At 33.1% G+C, this 17,974-nt stretch overlaps 1 protein-coding gene across 2 annotated transcripts in view; it reads left to right on the top strand.

The window, feature by feature from the left end:
• CALCRL (calcitonin receptor like receptor) overlaps nt 1-17,974 on the top strand; it is a 107,732-nt gene that overhangs the window by 63,385 nt on the left and 26,373 nt on the right. For both annotated transcript variants that reach the window (XM_055380358.2, XM_019022579.4), the window contains 5 exons: nt 977-1,063; nt 3,300-3,432; nt 5,821-5,931; nt 6,033-6,145; nt 7,581-7,672. In XM_055380358.2, the coding sequence (XP_055236333.1) occupies nt 980-1,063; nt 3,300-3,432; nt 5,821-5,931; nt 6,033-6,145; nt 7,581-7,672 (533 nt within the window). In that variant the 5' untranslated portion in view covers nt 977-979. The remainder of the gene's footprint in view (nt 1-976; nt 1,064-3,299; nt 3,433-5,820; nt 5,932-6,032; nt 6,146-7,580; nt 7,673-17,974) is intronic.

Below are 17,974 nucleotides of genomic sequence, written 5' to 3'. Positions count from 1 at the left end.
TTAGCTCAGAATTGTACTTAGTATTAAAAATATTCAAACAAATATTTTATTTGATACTCTTCACTCCCTGAAACCTTATTTGAATAATGTAGATGACTTAGGGAATCTTTTATTTCCTAATTTTAAAAAATTGATTTTCAGTAGTGAAGAATAATTTATATTAAATTATAAAGACATTTTAATGATGTATAGATGTTGATTCTCAAGAAATTGTTTGAGAACAATTTCCTTCCTTAAATTACCGAAGAGTCAGAAAATTGAAAATGAGATTAATACTTACAGGAAATAAAGGTAAGCTTTACAATAAAATATGCTATCAAAATTTTTTATGTCCATGAAAAACTCTCTATTGTAATACCTTTATAATTTGATCCCAATTTTGGTTAAGGCAAAAAATGCAAGTTGTTTTCTAATTATTTATCTATCTATCTATCATCTATCTATCTATCTATCTATCTATCTATCTATCTATCTATCTATAAGAAGTTTTTCTGTTTGTAAGTCTAGTTAAATTAAATTAAAATGTATTTATAAGCTCCTTAACATTTGACACCATAATGTTCTTAAACATTTGACACCATAATGCTCTTAAACATTTGCAGTTTTAATATATTTTAATCTGCTGGGCAGGGTGGCTCACACTTGTAATCCTGGCCAACATGGTGAAACCCCATCTCTACTATAAATACAAAAATTAGCTGGGTGTGGTGGTGCTCACCTGTAATCCATCTACTTGGGAGGCTGAGGAGGGAGGATCGCTTGAACTCGGGAAGTCCAGGCTGCAGTGAGCCAAGATTGTGGCACTGCAGTAGGCCTTGGTGACAGAGTGAGACCTTGTCTTAAAAAAAATGATTTATCAAATCTTTAAAATAAAATTATTGAATTATTGTGTAGTTTTAAAATAAATTTTCTGAGAATCATCTGCATTTATTTCATAAATATTGATGAATTATATTTCTTTTATTTTCTGTTGCAGTTTATGTTATACAGCATATTTCATTTTGGCTTAATGATGGAGAAAAAGTATACCCTGTATTTTCTGGTTCTCTTGCCTTTTTTTATGGTAAGCATAAAATATATATGATTATGTCTGTTATTGCTTCCAGTATACCTATAATTGATAAAAAATATTAATGAAGTTACTAGATACAGAAATTAGTTACATTTTTATATCCAACTGATACAGCAATAATGTGTTTTCATTCGGTGTATGCTTTTAGTCCTATAACAGGTATAGAATGAGAAGGAATTGGAGGGGATCAGAATGGGAAAGATGAATACACACATGCATAAGACACCAGAGGAAAGTAATCAGAGATTGAAAAAAAATGGAATGACTCTATGGTACATGTTGTACATAGTAGAGAAAATATTTTCAACCAGAATTGTAGATTCAGAGTTAGATCTGTTAAAAAATGATTCTCCCATTGATGTTTCTCCCATTCTGCCAGTTGATTGACATATCTTGATTGCAAGGCAATTTAGAACCATACACTTTGTTTTAAATTAATTTCCTCAATCATTCATTCAAATTAGCAGACATTGATGTTAAATTTGAGGCAGGTGTGTGCATAAGTCTGCACACTCATCTGCCCCTCTACATGTATACAATGGGGATATGGGGCCCAAGGTGGAAGGTAGGCAAATAAGACAAAAACTCAATTGCTCTGCTGGAGGAGTCACATACTTCATACACTTAATTTTATGTTTAATTATAGTAATGAATCACCCATGTTTTTCTCTACCTCAAAATAAAACAGTGACTGTGCTCTTATCTCATTATAAACATGAGAAACCAAGAGACATACTCTCATCTAATCCTGTGGCAGCTAAGAATTTTCTTGAGGTGTTTCCAAGCAAACACCACAAAGATGGAAACAAAGAAACTTGGGAGAATACAGAAAACCTAAACGAGAAAAAAACAAAAAACAAAAAAACAAGACTACATTCCTGTCCGCATTTGTATTTGAAAACATTTTCAAGTCTAGGAGCAAATATTTCCAAGTCTAGGAGCAGTCCAAATCCTGCACTTCTTAGACGGTATCTTTAAGTTGACTTAAGCTCACACCCTCCATTGAGCGAGCTGCATAGAACATTACTTTCCGGCAGGTAATTCTGTAACAGATTAGCAACTGATTATTGTAATTAAGAAATTGTGACTCTTCCTCTTGAACTCATGTAAGATCGTGTATAAATCAGAGTCTGTGTACCAAGTAGGGATAAAAATCATATGGATTTTTGCAATTTTATGGACTTTTTGAGAAGAACAGGAGTTACGTGGTTTTCAAATATATTAATTTTCTTTATGTTCTACATTTCCATGTATTACTTGTGTAGCACTACCACTGCATAAATCTTTATTTGGAAATTAAAACAACAAAGGAATGAAAGAGTTATTGTTAAATGGTGGTCACACAATGGTAAAACTTGAGCTTGAGAGGTGCTACCCAGTGAGGGAATGTCATTTTGACTTTACTAAATTCAACTTCCTGCTAGAAAAAAGAAATACTACAATGAGGAGGCAAAGGAAGGATAGGAAGATAACAGCTTATGGGATATAGTTAATAGAAATTATGCAACAATTACTGCTAAAAGTGTTAAAAAGAGGTCTATTTGGGCTTCATATTATAAATCAGAAAAAAAGTCACGTGGAAACTAAAGTAGAATTGAAGCTTAAAATAGTGCTACTATATTGGAAGAAAATAAGTATATAACTTGTCTAAAAACATTACTGATATGCATACAAGAAAAATTTCTATTTACCAACATCATATATGATGTTGCCATTATTTTGATTATCAAAATATCATGACAATGGCAATACATTGTAAGTATTTCCATGTGCCAGATACGTCTCCTCTGTTATCTTGATGCTATTTTATACTATTTTACAATAAGGAAGCAGAGGCTTTGGGGGAGGGGACAGACAATATCTTGCCTTCATTCATAGAGCCAGGAAAAACATTCGGGTCAGATTGGAAGACATCTCTGTCTACATTCCAAAACACATATTAAGGAATGTCCTGGAGCTGGCTACCACAGGCTTCTGAGAACCAACTGTGCTTTCCCACTCTGCTAATGGTGACATCTTGTTGGTGTTTTGAAATTGGACATGGTGGGGATATTTATACCATGGAAATAGCAAACACTACAGATTGGGGGTTTTTCCCTAGAGAGCCAGTTTATCTTCCAGTACATCACCGCACTTGCTGTTTTCTACTGTGACAGACTGCCTTTGACAAACACATTTTCATAATCCTTTTCATGAAGTTGATGTTGTTGTTTTTTTAATCCCTTAGATTCTTGTTACAGCAGAATTAGAAGAGAGTCCTGAGGACTCAATTCAGTTGGGAGTTACTAGAAATAAAATCATGACAGCTCAATATGAATGTTACCAAAAGATTATGCAAGACCCCATTCAACAAGCAGAAGGTAAGCATGGCTACTTAGTTGTAAATGCATTTGACATATTTTTAAAAGAAAACTACTGCCATTATATCATTATAAGTGCTTTAGGTCCATTATTAAAAATAGATTGCTGCCTTTTTGTATATGTGCAGTTTTAATTATGTTTGAAGAACATTTTATGACATCATGTTATATCGCTTTTTAAAAACAATAAAAATATGTGACAGTGATCTTTTTAGTATGATTCTTTTTATGGTACAAAGATATTTAAATCAAATAAGTATTAATATTAACACAAAAACACAAATCTTAATGACAGTTGACTTTTTCAGTTTATGTAATTGTGTATTTCTTTTTTTTTTAACAACCTGCTTGACAGGAGGTGGCATAATAATATAATGAATACAAAAGTGTTGTTTTTCATAACACACACACTTTGCATAGTACATTTGGTGGCAAAGTTAATGAAATCTAAGTGCTTCTGTTTTCATTAAGATATTCTTTTGCTTTTTTGGGTAACATTCATTGAGAGCCTGCTAAGCACCAGATACTTGACTAGATTCTGAAGATAAAAGATGAGTAGCACAAGCAGAGTTGCCAGATAAAGCAAAAACAAAAACAGGTCCTATATTTTACCTGGCAACCTTAAAGAAAGGGTTATCTTCAAAATACCAAATGTAAAACTCACAGTAAAATAAAATTTAACACTCTTTAGATATTTTTAACTTTGAAACCCTTCCAAGCCTTCTTGCTGTATATTATGTAAAAGTAGATTTTAAATTTAATTGTTGAACAATAGGAATATCTTTGTAAAGTTTCATAATAAAAGTATTCTGTGGTAAGAGAAGTTTGGAATCATTGCATAATACACCTTCTTGGAGTTTCATAATGTACTTTGTAATTTTAAATACTCTAGAAAGTCTTGCAATAAAGAGCTATTTTTATTTCAACTTTGTGTCTCTAAAATCCATTTGACCAGAGAAACTTTTTTCATGGAATACCTACTTAGATCTCACTCAAATGCCATAAAACACAATTTCAAAAATTCTGGACCTTGCACTCTATCACATTACCAATGCTGTAGTGAATTAGATACTTTTGGAGCTGTGATACCGACATATCTGAGATGCTTTCTAAAACTACATCAAGAAATTTTTTTCTAATAGGCCATAAAATGTATTTTATCTAGAAATATATGGATTCAAACTATTTAAATAATTGTCCAAAAAATGACATAGCAGAAAACATTATCTGGGGAAACATTAAAATTTTGTTGTTTTTTAGTTCAATTTACTTGAACTTACAGGCCATCAGAATTTTGTTCTATTTTCATGAGGGCTAGATAAATGCCGATATTGCCTTGCAAATCTGTTAAAAACAATAAACATCTCATGCAGCAATCAAGGTTCTATCTCTATCTGACAAGTTAGAAAATTACTTTTGGGCCGGGTGTGGTGGCTCATACCTGTAATCTCAGCACTTTGGGAGGCCGAGGAGGGCGGATCAAGAGGTCAAGAGATTGAGACCATCCTGGCCAACATGGTGAAACCTCTTCTCTACTAAAAATACAAAAATTAGCTGGGCACAGTGGAGGGCACCTGTAGTCCCAGCCACTTGGGAGGCTGAGGCAGGAGAATCACTTGAACCTGGGAGGTGGAGGTTGCAGTGAGCCGAGATCACACCACCGCACTCCAGCTGGCGACAGAGCAAGACTCAGTCTCAAAAAAAAAAAAAAAGAAAATTACTTTTTTGATTATAGACTGTTACAACATTAGAACATTGGTCGGTTAATTTACCTACGCCTTAAAAAAACTTTATATATTTTAATGTAAGAAGTTCTTTCTTTAATTTTGGAGAAACATGTGAGATTATTGAACATTCTGCCTTATTTGAAAAGAAAAGGAATGAAGAGCCAGAATTTGGTGGAGGGGCCTAAATAAGTATCTTTCAGGGTTACAATGGTATAATAGGAAATATTGGAATATTTATTGGCTTGCTTCAGAAAATACTAACACCTTGCCCTAAGCATATAGTTTCTAAAATGAAACATGTTTCTAATTTCCCATTGTTTTCTTATTTTAAGCATAGGGACGCTAATCACTACATTATGGCTAAGGACAACTAGCAAAGACCATTTGATTTATTAAACAAATAGCTACCTTTGACAATTAAAATTAAATCTAAACTGTATATATTTAGATATTTTAAATTTAATTTAGAATTTAATTGAGAAATTATTATAATATTACTTGGTGGGAAGCCAAATAATTTCTATATATAGATTTTTATATAATGTCTGCATTTTCAGTAGATAGCCTTTACTCCACATCAGTGTGAAACCACTTTTAAGACTATGTCTTCATGTATAAGTAGAAGGATTTAATTATCCCTAATTATTATTTCCCCACTAAGGCGTTTACTGCAACAGAACCTGGGATGGATGGCTCTGCTGGAACGATGTTGCAGCAGGAACTGAATCAATGCAGCTCTGCCCTGATTACTTTCAGGACTTTGATCCATCAGGTAAAAGCAGAAATGTATCTACATATCTCCTTGACATCTATTTAATAAATCCTAGGTTAATTAAATTCCTGTTTTCCCTTTTTTTCTTTTTAATTTTAAAGAAAAAGTTACAAAGATCTGTGACCAAGATGGAAACTGGTTTAGGCATCCAGCAAGCAACAGAACATGGACAAATTATACCCAGTGTAATGTTAACACCCATGAGAAAGTGAAGGTATGTCATAATTCTGAATTGAAATTTAACTTACAGTATCTGTTTAAACAGCTCCTTTGTCCAGTACTGTACTGAAGAAAATAAAGTCACTATTCCATTCCCTTATAAAGCCTTTTCATAATATAATTTGAGAAGAATAAAGAAGAAATATATCCGTGGAAAAATTTATTATTGATTTTGTCCTTACACTGAAAAAGCAATCCTTTTAGGTAATAGTGTAATTTACAAGTCAATGTTTCAGTATTGGGGTTTCAAATTTTCCAAAGAAAACATACCTTAAAAGTGTAAGAAAAGGAAAATCTTCCATTTGCAGTGGAATTTCTAGAATGACCTCTGAAACTGTGCTCAAGTAAACAGGATAAGCCCAGCAGGGTTTAAAGAGTCCTGTCTCTCCCTCAGCAGAAGGATCTCATTCTGACTGGCTCTTAGGTTACCCGCACTAACTATCGCATCCTTAAACACTACACATTGGAGTCAAGGTTAATTACAGTTTGGCACTATAATATAGCTTCGATAGAAAACACTTGCATGTATTTGCATGTGTTTGTAATAGAGGCAGTTTATCACAGTGATTACAACTGTGAGTCCTAAAACCTGATTTCTTATTTCTACTTCTTACCAGCTGTTTGACCTTGAAAAAGCCATTTTACATCTCTCTGCTTCAGTCCCCTCATATATGAAATGAGGGTAAGGATAGATTCCATCCTCATTGTTTTCATAAGGATTGATTTAACACAAGGGAAATACTTAAAAGATTAGCATATAGTAAGCTCTTGATAACTACCAGCTATCATTATGTTTATAAATAACATATTCCCAGCTTATTCAGGTAAGAATTGGAAGAGAATTATACAAATACACAATAAAGTGGTAGGTTACAAATAAATGGAATGCAGACAAATAAAAATTAAAAAGTGAAAACCATGAGAAAGAACACATTTGTACAGATCATAGAATCTTCTAAGTTAACAAATTGAGATTTGTCTCTGAGCTTCAAATTTGTCAAAGGAAAAAGAAACTCAGTTTGAAAAGAAACCTTTATCTGGCATTTACATCTGAACAAAACAAATCATCACGTAGCATTTGTTTGAAGGTGCACAAAATATAAAATACTAGTTTCATATAGTATATAATCTAGATCAACAAAAGTTTTGCCTCATAGATTTAATATTTGACTTCTAATTTTTTAAAAAATTATTAAAAAAATAAAAAGGCATACAACTTATAAATTTTGATAATTTCACTGGATAGATATTTTTCATTCCAGATACGTTCAAGTATTTATTGGTTTGCAAACTCATCATTGTAAGGCTATCAGATCACATATTTCTAAAAATATAGTTTATTCAACTGAATTTGAACTTCTGCATGTGTAGGATTATAGATACTTATAGTATTGATATGAACCAAATTTTTTTGTTTATACAAATTACAGACTGCACTAAATTTGTTTTACCTGACCATAATTGGACACGGATTATCTATTGCATCACTGCTTATCTCGCTTGGCATATTCTTTTATTTCAAGTAAGTAAATTTAAAATATTTTAAGAAAATTACTAGATGTCTTGGGTGAATGCCCCATCATGTGCATATTTACATCATGTCTGACAAAATATACCAATATAGATGATTTATAATGTTTAAAATAAGTTGAATGTTTAAAATAAGTTGAAATAAATTGATCTTAGCTTTGTAAAATATGTAGAGGAGACTGATGAAATATCTTAACCTGAATTTTACAAAATTAGTAGGCATATAAAAGTGAAGACATATAATAAGAAGGGAGTCCAAACTAATATATAAACCTAACTGTATTTGCTTTGGGAACTGTTAAATAGTATAGGCCTTCTTAATTGTGTGTTTAGCTTTTGGACAATTTTAATAACAGAATAAGTGTCCATTTTAGAAACTGGAATTTTGTGCAAATAATAGCAAAGGCATTTAACATATATCATCAAAAATATAATCTAAATACACTTTGTTTAGGGTTTTTCCTCGTTTGGAGGGTCATCATTAAAAAGGTTTAATTGTACTTTCAATTTTACTTGTAATTCACTCCATTTTGAGGAGAAAGAGTCAGCTCCAATTTTTTGAACAAAGCAATCAACAACCAATTTTAAATTTATAGAAAGTTAAATTCTAAGTCATCCATGCATTATTTAATCCCTTCACATGATTTTCATAACTTTGATCATCAGCATATATATAATCATAGAATTCAGCGTGACAAGAGTAAGTAGCTATGTTTCATTGTATCTTCATCGCATTGTAGTCATCTTCTGCTCCTTCTGCTCCTGTGGCTTCCACCACCACCGCTGCTCCTTCTCTTTCTTCTTTCTTCTTCTCCTTCTCCTTCTTCTTGTTCTTCTTTTTCCTCCTCCTCCTCCTTCTCTTTCTTCTTCTTCTCCTTCTCCTTCTTCTTGTTCTTCTTTTTGCTCCTCCTCCTCTTCTCTTATTCCTCTTCCTACCCCTCCTTCTTCCTCCAACTTCCTTCTTCTACTAATTTTAAACCAAGAAGATATATATACCTATAATTTTAATACCCTATTAAGCAATTTCTTACATTTTTCTAGTTTTATTTCATATTGTTTCTACAGTTTTAATTATAGTATTTAAAATATTTTAACTATTTTTATAACAGCATTATATAATTAGCACTTTATATGTTACTGAACAGTTTTTAAACAATCATTTGAGCAGCTAAATAATTTTTCATTTAGTAGGTGTACAAAAGTTGTTATTATAAATTCTCTATTTTTGACCATTGACATTGCTTTCATTTTTTCAATTAAAAAACACTGCAATGGACATTTTCGACTATAACTTTTCCCATAGTTTGTACTATTTTCTCAGGCTACATTCCCAGAGTCTTGGGATTTCTTGGTCAAAGGGTATATATCTTTTTATGGCTCTTGAAACACATCATCTCAAAAATATTTCAAAATGAACATGTTCAAAACAAATTCATATTATCTACCTCCTCCTAACCCAAGCTGGTTTTCTTCCAGAGTGACCCATCTTTACAAATGACACTACCAGAAATCCAATCACATTGGCCAGAAATTTAAGAGTAATCCGTGATACATTTCTCTCATTTTTCTTCTCTGTCACTCTTTCCTTATAACCTGTGAACTTAACCTTTTGAAACCCTTCTAATCTATTCCATTTCCTGATCACTACTGCCATCACCAGCAGTCTTGTTCTATCTAGCCTCAGTAAATTCACTTTCTCTCTTCATTTAATTCTAAACAAGGCAGCCAGAATAGTAGTTTCAAATATTTAGATCAAATATTGATCTGATTTTGCCATTCTTTGCTTTAAAATTTTTAGATTTTCCATTGTAATTAATATAAAATCAAAATCATTAACTTGCCCTGCCTGTTCTCTTTGCCTCCTCCCTAGTCTAATTAAATGTATTTATCTTTTAGATTTAAATTTTAGCATCACTTCCTCAGTGAAATCTTCCTGAATTACTTACTGTAATATTTCCAGAATTGCAATTAATGATAGTAGACACAGGGTAAAATTTTAATTAACATTTGGAAGACCACTATCTCTGCAAATTAAAAACTAATACAGCTGAAAGTCTTCAGATTAAATGGTCTCTTTTTATTTTGCATGTCATAAGTTGAAATATCCAAGCACATTAAATTTTTGAAGAAGATAAAGTTGCAAAGTATAACAATTACATTTGCCTGTCAAAACCAGTGGCTACAGGGAGGACAATGGTTTCTAGAATTCTAAGTCATACAGTCCCAAACAAGTTAGAATTTAGTAAAGATAAGTAAAGTCCTGCACCAATTTCCTAAAGTCAAATGCAAAATTAATTATGTTCCTTCATGTGAAAGAGTCTAAGATTTAATGGAAAATGCTTGCTGTGAACTAATTAGATAAGAGTAGGGCTGCCGAGTGAAAACAATGCTGCAAGCCAAATGATACCAACAAATGTAGAGTATTCAATTTTAAATCTCAAATCAGACCACTTATTCTCCTAGTTCACTATATGAGAGCAAAGCAAGATATCATAAAAATTAGCTTATCAAGTGAAGAAATTGAAGAAAATATCAACTGATCCGGGCATCAAGGTACCACACCAAGAGTGTTAAGCCAGAAAAAGACAAGATATATAAGGCACAATGTATGATTTCAAGAATCCAAATTACTATAATTGAGAATACAGTTGGTATAATAAACAGAGAAAAAAATAGCTCAATTAAAAAAATTAAAAAAAACGAATATAACTAAACAAAATGTAATGAACCTTGCATTTGCCTTCCTGTCACTCAGGAAAGTTGAAGTAGATGGCTTTCCTATACTGGGTTCATAGCTAGACCTGAGGATCTTTAATGTTCTTTCCTCGCCCAAGAATCTATGAATGAAACAGTACTTGAATAAAGAGGATTAGAATGAAAGAGTTATCTTTTTAATCAAAATATATAATCTCCATATCAGGGAAGTTAGTATCTGTTAAAGTATTTGGCAAGCTTAAAGCAGTCTACACACATAAACTGTATTTCTTATTGATAAAGAATTGGAATAAAATCATGTTCAATATTTTTATATCTGTATTTATGTATGTTTTATTCAAGAACAAATACTGTTCAACTGATATTCACGAGTAATTTTAAATTTTAATTGAAGGGTTAAAATTTAAAACCAGAGAATGTTTATTTCATCTATGGAGAAGTGCTTTTTAAAAATGATATTGTGTATATATTTACAAAATTATTAACTTTAAAGATGCAACCTGTAGGCACATTCCTCATTCCAAAAGAGAGGCCAGAAATTTGGTTCTCCCAAATATTGTCCTCGTGTTTTATATATAAATAGGCCAATTTTTTAGAAAAATAATATTTTTTAAAATAAAGATTACTATGTGCAATAAATACATGCATTTGTTATTTGCTAAAATGCCCATGCTTTTAAACAAGATGTATAACATGCTACATTGGCAACACTTTGTTAAAGCAAATGAATGTCTTGCCAATATAAGAAATTTGACCTCTACATAAAAGAAAAAATATGTTTTTCAAATAATTACCTTACTTCTACTTGAAGTTTTCACTGAAAGTACAATTACCTGTTTATTCTATATAGTGAACTGAAAGGAAAAAAAAGAATTTTTCAGTGGCAAGTTAGTATAAGAGGTATGCACTTGAATTTAGGCATAACTTAATTTTAATGGATAGTATAATACAATGATTAAGACATGGGATGTATTCCAAACTTGTCATCACTACTTGCTAATAGTATGGACTTAGCCTGATTTTGCTTTAAATAAGCCCCAGGGATGTGTGTGTGTGTGTATGCGTGTGTGTGTGTGTTTACAATGGGTCATGATGTTATTTAAAATACTACGCAAAGTAGACTCATATAGTACCTGGCATTTAGGAGCCCCTCAATGAGTAGTAAGAGTTACTGATTTTTTCATTAGACTATATCAGTCATATAGGCACTCAGAATACATTTATGTAGTCATCTGCAATACTCATGTAATAGTAATACAAAGTAAAATAAACAAAACGAAACAAAAAAATGAGTGCTATTCTGGAGCTACAAAGACCTGGGGAACACTGAGAAAGGAAAGAACCATTCTAACTCATAGAATCTGAAGATTCCTGAGGTGATACTCTAATTGAAGCAAACACTTCAATGATGGGTAAAACTTCAACAGATAGAAATTATAAGCCATAAGCAGTGAAGAGATTGTCTAGTCTCACACCTAATTTTACTTATTTTCTAATTAATTAAGTAACATTTTCAAGATTTCTCCTGATCTGTGTTCTAGCTCACTTCATTATTTTAATTGACTCTACAAATCTTTAAAAATGAAGAATTTGAAAAGAGAGAAGCAAAACTGCAAATTTTCCTTTATTATTATCATTCTCAGGCCTTAGGTAAAACATGAGAAACCGTCTTCAAGTAAAACTCATGTATAGCATTTTAAATACTTTCTGTATGTCTAGATGTCATTACAGGAGAGTGTGTTCTTTCTTTCTTTCTTGTTTTAGAGATAGGCTCTCACTGTGTCACCCAAGCTGGAGTGCAGTGGCAAGATCATAGCTCACTACAGCTTCAAACACCTGGGCTCAAGCAATCCTCCCCCACCCAGCCTCCCAAGTAGCAAGGACTACAAGCACACACCACCACACCCAGATAATTTTTAAAATATTTTTTTCTTTAGAGATAGGGTTTGATTATATTGCCCAGGCTGGTCTCAAACTCCTGACCTCAAGTGATCCTCCCGCCTCAGCCTCCCAAACTGTCGGGATTACAAGCATGAGCCACTGTGCCCAGCCTGAGAGTGTTCTTCAGACAGGCAGTATTGGTCTCAAATTCCACTTTGTCACTTTCTTGCTGTGTAGCATGGAACATGTTCTTTCATTTTTCTAATCCTCAGTTATACATATTAAAAATGCAGATCATATTAGTATCTACATCATAGATTTGCTATAAAGGCTGAGATAATGGCAGTGTTATCAGTGAGATGCAGTGTTAAGCAGAGTGTCTGATTCAAAAAATGTTATCTATGATTGGCATTGTTCTCACTTCTTATTAGTCCATTACGAGGTTTGAATATAAATATTTAGCCCTGGTAGGTATGTTATACCATTAAGATCTTTAAAAACAAAATTAAATAATACAAGTTCTAGTTTTAAATGGACCATGTTTATAAAGAAAATATTCATGTAGAAAAATAAGTAAACATTGAATGAACATTTTTATAAACAAAATTAATAATTATGTTAGAAAAAACTATGGTTAAGTACATCAGTCAAAAGTAATAAGATTTTTTTATGACCAGAAGATACCGTGTAGCTTACTCAATTTTTGAATCAATATTAAGGAATTTTTAGTCTTTGAATTTAGATACTTCTAACATTTATTCCATAGAATGATCTACCAGATATGCCACTAGAATTAATGAAAATAATTTTATAAAGCTGGCTTTGTGAGAGCAGGAGTCTCCTCTGCTTTGTTTCTTTACACATCTCGGGGCTTAGCATAGGATCTTGCACATAGTAGGCACTCAATAAATTTTTAAGGAATGAAGACATGAACTGGCTTTGAAGCTTACATATAGGACAGACTTGCCCATGCCTTATTTGTGACCTTCAACATGTCCCTTAAGATTGTCTGGCCTTATTTGTCTCCATCAACAAAGAAAGGCATTAGACTAAGACTCTAAAATTCAAATCAGTAGAAGCATCTGTGTAAAACAAGATGAAAGACTGCAGCTAGATCCAAAGAAGAGTAGGGCCACCTCAGAAAATATTGAATTTGAATGGTTCATGAATCATGTTCTTGTGGAGTCAGGGGCAATAGAAATTATTAGCTTTCATCCAACTAACCTGAAAACAATTCCTAGAGCAGCTGATGTTTCACATAAAATCATTCATTGTGTATAAAAATACTATTAGCAGATCCTTTCTGTTTCTTAACCCAGTTCCTTATACTGTAGTTATTCATGCTTACTCGGTATGGGAAACTTTTTTCCTCTTCTTTGGTAATTGAGGGTCACTGACCCACCCTAATAAAAACTAAGAACCATACAAAAAGTTGATTTAGGGTACTGTTTGTTATTTTTTATTTAGAGAGAGAAAAGTCTACCACTCATCCATTCTTTAAATTAGAAACAGAGAACACAAAACAGTATTCACCAGATATACTTCAGTTTTATATTAGAGCCAATTAAAGGAACAAGTTAGAGCAGGAGATAAATGAAAGGGAACAGAGAGGGAGGGGAAAAGAGAAAGAGACGTAACTTTAGGGCTTGCCAAGCCCTGAGAGGCAATGACTGTTACTCGTAATGATTCTTGGAAAAACAAAGTGGAACCCTTTAGATAAAAAATAAATAAATAAACTCTACTGGAATTAGTTACAAATTATATTTTAATTACTGTTTAAAATCAGAGAGCAGAGCAAATCTCACAACCTAGACAAAAGCCTTCATCTTTTTCCACAGAAAAGAGAGCATATGACATCTATCCAACTTTTATAGGAAAAAAAAAAAAAAGAAAATGTTGTTTGTTTGTTTTTTTAAAGAACGTCTTTGCTAACATTCAGATACTGACCCCAAACAATTTAAAAGCCAAGTTGCATATTTGGAACTATGTAGACAATGATATCTTTTGTAGGTACTTGCCATAGGTCCCAAATAAAATTCAGAAAAAAATAACCTGTATCCAATTGGCAGACCAAAGCATTCTCAATTTAACTTCTTAAAATAACCTGTTAGTGCTTGTATTTCTGCTTCTCAGTACAAATGACCAAAATTCTCATTTTTTTCTTAGATCACATCTGAATATATCTAACCAATATTGTGAACTGTTATCTCATTTCCAGTTTCTTCATATTTTTCTTCAATTAGAACAAGTATAGTTTTTCTTTAAGCTATAACTTTTCTCTGAAAATTGTGCACGATTAATCTTTTCTTTAAAAAAAAAAAAATGGAGTCTTGCTCTGTCGCCCAGGCTGGAGTGCAGTGGCGTGATCTTGGCTCACTGCAACCTCCGCTTCCCGGGTTCAAGCGATTCTCCTGCCTCAGCCTCCCACATGATTAATCTTTAAACCATATTTAAACACAGCTAACTATTAATGAAATCGTACGTTGAAACCTATAGAGTTTGCTCTACTAATTACTCTGATGTTGTACCTGTTTTGACAAATTGGAACTTTCACTTTTCATTTATTTAAAACCTGGCAATACTGCACTGTCAGAGGTTTGACAAGGACTGAGTTCAAAAGTAGTCATCTAGTATTCCCTGAACAGCATACCTGTCACTGCCTACCCAGCATCACCCTTGCTCTCTTAACTCACGGTACGTCCATTTATTCACTGTAAATTTGTTATACACTATGGTCCTGAGATATAGCCTGTTCTGTGGTCTGTATCCCAGGCTTTACATTAGATATTATTTATTTAACTTTTTTTTTTTTTTTTTAGACGGAGTCTTGCTCTGTCACCCAGGCTGGAGTGCAGTGGCACGATCTTGGCTCACTGCAAGCTCCCGCCCAGGTTCACACCATTCTCCTGCCTCAGCCTCCTGAGTAGCTGGGACTATGCAGGAGCCCGCCATCATGCCCGGCTACTTTTTTGTATTTTTAGTAGAGACGGGGTTTCACCGTGTTAGCCAGGATGGTCTTGATCTCCTGAATTCGTGATCTGCCCGCCTTGGCCTCCCAAAATGCTGGGATTACAGGCGTGAGAACTATAGGTTTTCTTAAATGTTTTATTGGGTCTATCTCCAAATTAATGAATTTTAATCAATTAGTGTACATAAAAATCCATCCCTCTCCAACTGAATGTTGTGAGAGGTGAAAACATTCTTATGCCATAAAGTGAGATGGTGCCAAAATGTTTCCAATATGTCCATTTTAGTTGTATAATAAAATAATTGCATTTCTACATAAAGTATACGGTTTGAATGCAGACAGAGTAGTGCAAGAAGTAATGGACATGCTTTAACATTAACCTGTCTGCTATAAGGTAATTGCTATTGCTGGCTTATGGAGAAGAGTCCCAGGTATGGAAATATAAATACAGTAACTGAATTAGATAATTTGGACTTAAGATATAAAAAATATAAAGCTATAAATCCACATTAAATATCGCATATCTTTATTCCTACGGATATATTTGATAAATATGCAAATTCTGAATCATGAATTTCATCTTTTCTGTTTGAGCTAATTAAATGTGCTATTTAATTTAAGCATGCCTAAGTTTTCCTGGCAATAGAATGACAATAAATTTTGAAAATTATATCATTATTTGAATAGATTAAAACTTCGTTATTTGAAATAGAAAATAGAAATAAATAACATTTTTTCTCCCAAAAGTCATAATATATTTTACAATCAGGTTTTCCATTATTATAGACAGTTTATTTTTCTCGATCATACCCACAGACATATATGAGAAAGTCAAAGCACACTCTCAAAACTGTAGCATATTTTTAGTATTTAGGAAAAAGAAAAAACAGAATGACTAGATATTATGCTGCTAATATTTGCTGATGAAACATTAAGATGTAAAAAACCAAGAAGTTCTTACATGAAAGAGATGGGAATAATTTAAAAACAGAATAAACAATTTTTCATTAATTGTTTAAAAAGCTATATAACACAAAAGAGTATGAACTTCAGAATCAAAAAGCCATTCAGTAAGTGATGTTCTTTGAATTTAGTTTACTCATTCTGTAGAATGGAAAAAAAGCCATGGTGGACTTTTACCTTGTATTCTGTCACATGGCCTGTTCTTGCCCCTCAGAAACTTTAAGCTCAGGGCTTTGACAAACAGGGATGTCTTCCCCGTTTGGAATACTTCTCTCCTCTATACTCTCTTGTTTCAACTGTATGTTAAGTATTCTTCTCACCCTGGCCACATTCTTTTTGTATCCCTTAGTCCTGTTTTAATTTCTAAAAAGCACATACCACTATCTGGGATTACATTGTTTAATTTATGTGCCTATTTACCCTCTGCTATAGTGTGAGTCACATGAGGTCAGGGTTTTGCTTTGTATTATTCACAACTGTTTCCCCAGTTCTAGTAACAGTGGCCAAAATATTACTATCCAATAGTAAGTGACTAGATGGATAATAAAGTAGTCAGAAGCCTTATTGCTTCCTTGAGAACTTCAAAATTCAAACTCAATAGATCACTTTTAATAAGAGTGTAACCTTGAGAGACTTACCTCTATTTTATTAAAAGACAATAATACTTCAAGGAGTTGTTAAATATGATAGCGACTTTAAAGTGCTTATCTCTATGCTGGGGATAGTCTAAGGGTTTCAAAAATCGTGGCTGCTATTATTATAAATTTTGCCTCTAAAAAGGTTTTTGTTTGGTTGGTTGGTTTTGGAGCCCAAGAATCACAGGGATTCAGAAAGACTTTCTTCTCTTGGTTTCCTGCTCACTAGAAGACCAGGAAAAGCAGTCTTACCAAAGCAGTTCACAAATGGTAGAAAATCAGTTGTCCATACAAAATGGACATGGCTGTTCCTTATGCAGTCTGATACTCCTATATTTCATTAAATAAGCAGCCCAAGGGCATGGGAAGAGGGAGCATAATGGAGGAAGAGCAATCATTTCTCCTCTAGGACCTTCATTGAGCACCTTGGTTGAAATACTCACCCTCTTTCTAATCTGGCCTAATCTAATTTGGATCACCAGCAGCCTCCAAAAGAGAGCTATTGAAAGAGGTTATATCTACTTCTCATATGTAAACATGTGATTCCATCAACTTGAGAGTTCCATTGAATAGACAAAAGATAGTCACACTACTGATTCTTTTAATATACTTGTTGTTTTCTGCCTATGGTTTGTGGCAGTGTTCAGATTGACAGGGCTTTCCTTTTGGATATGTTGCTAGTGTTTTTTGGGGGAAAAGATCTGAGAATTTGGAAATTAAATTAGATAAGCTAGAATAAGAAAGCAATACTTTGTAGACTGTGCTATTCTTATATTGCTTGTACTTTCTCCTTTCATGATTCATTTTGCTCATAATTAGTATTGAGAAAAGTAGTTTGGAAGTTTTTAGCTCATGTCAAAAGCAAATGGAAAACAGAGGCAAGGTTATTGTCCATACTAGTGGCAGAACTTTGAAGATGAAGTACTATAATATTTGGGATCTGCATGATAGTGAACCTGGCAATTTGGCAACAACTATAGAAAGAATGAAATTTCTTTTTTTTTTTTTTTTTTTTTTTGAGACGGAGTCTGGCTCTGTCGCCCAGGCTGGAGTGCAGTGGCGCAATCTCAGCTCACTGCAAGCTCCGCCTCCCGGGTTCACGCCATTCTCCTGCCTCAGCCTCCCGAGTAGC

The sequence above is a fragment of the Gorilla gorilla genome, chromosome 11, assembly GCF_029281585.2.
Source record: "Gorilla gorilla gorilla isolate KB3781 chromosome 11, NHGRI_mGorGor1-v2.1_pri, whole genome shotgun sequence".
NCBI lineage: Eukaryota > Metazoa > Chordata > Mammalia > Primates > Hominidae > Gorilla > Gorilla gorilla.
Note: the sequence above shows the minus strand (reverse complement) of the source record. Positions and strands in the feature narration are given on the sequence as shown.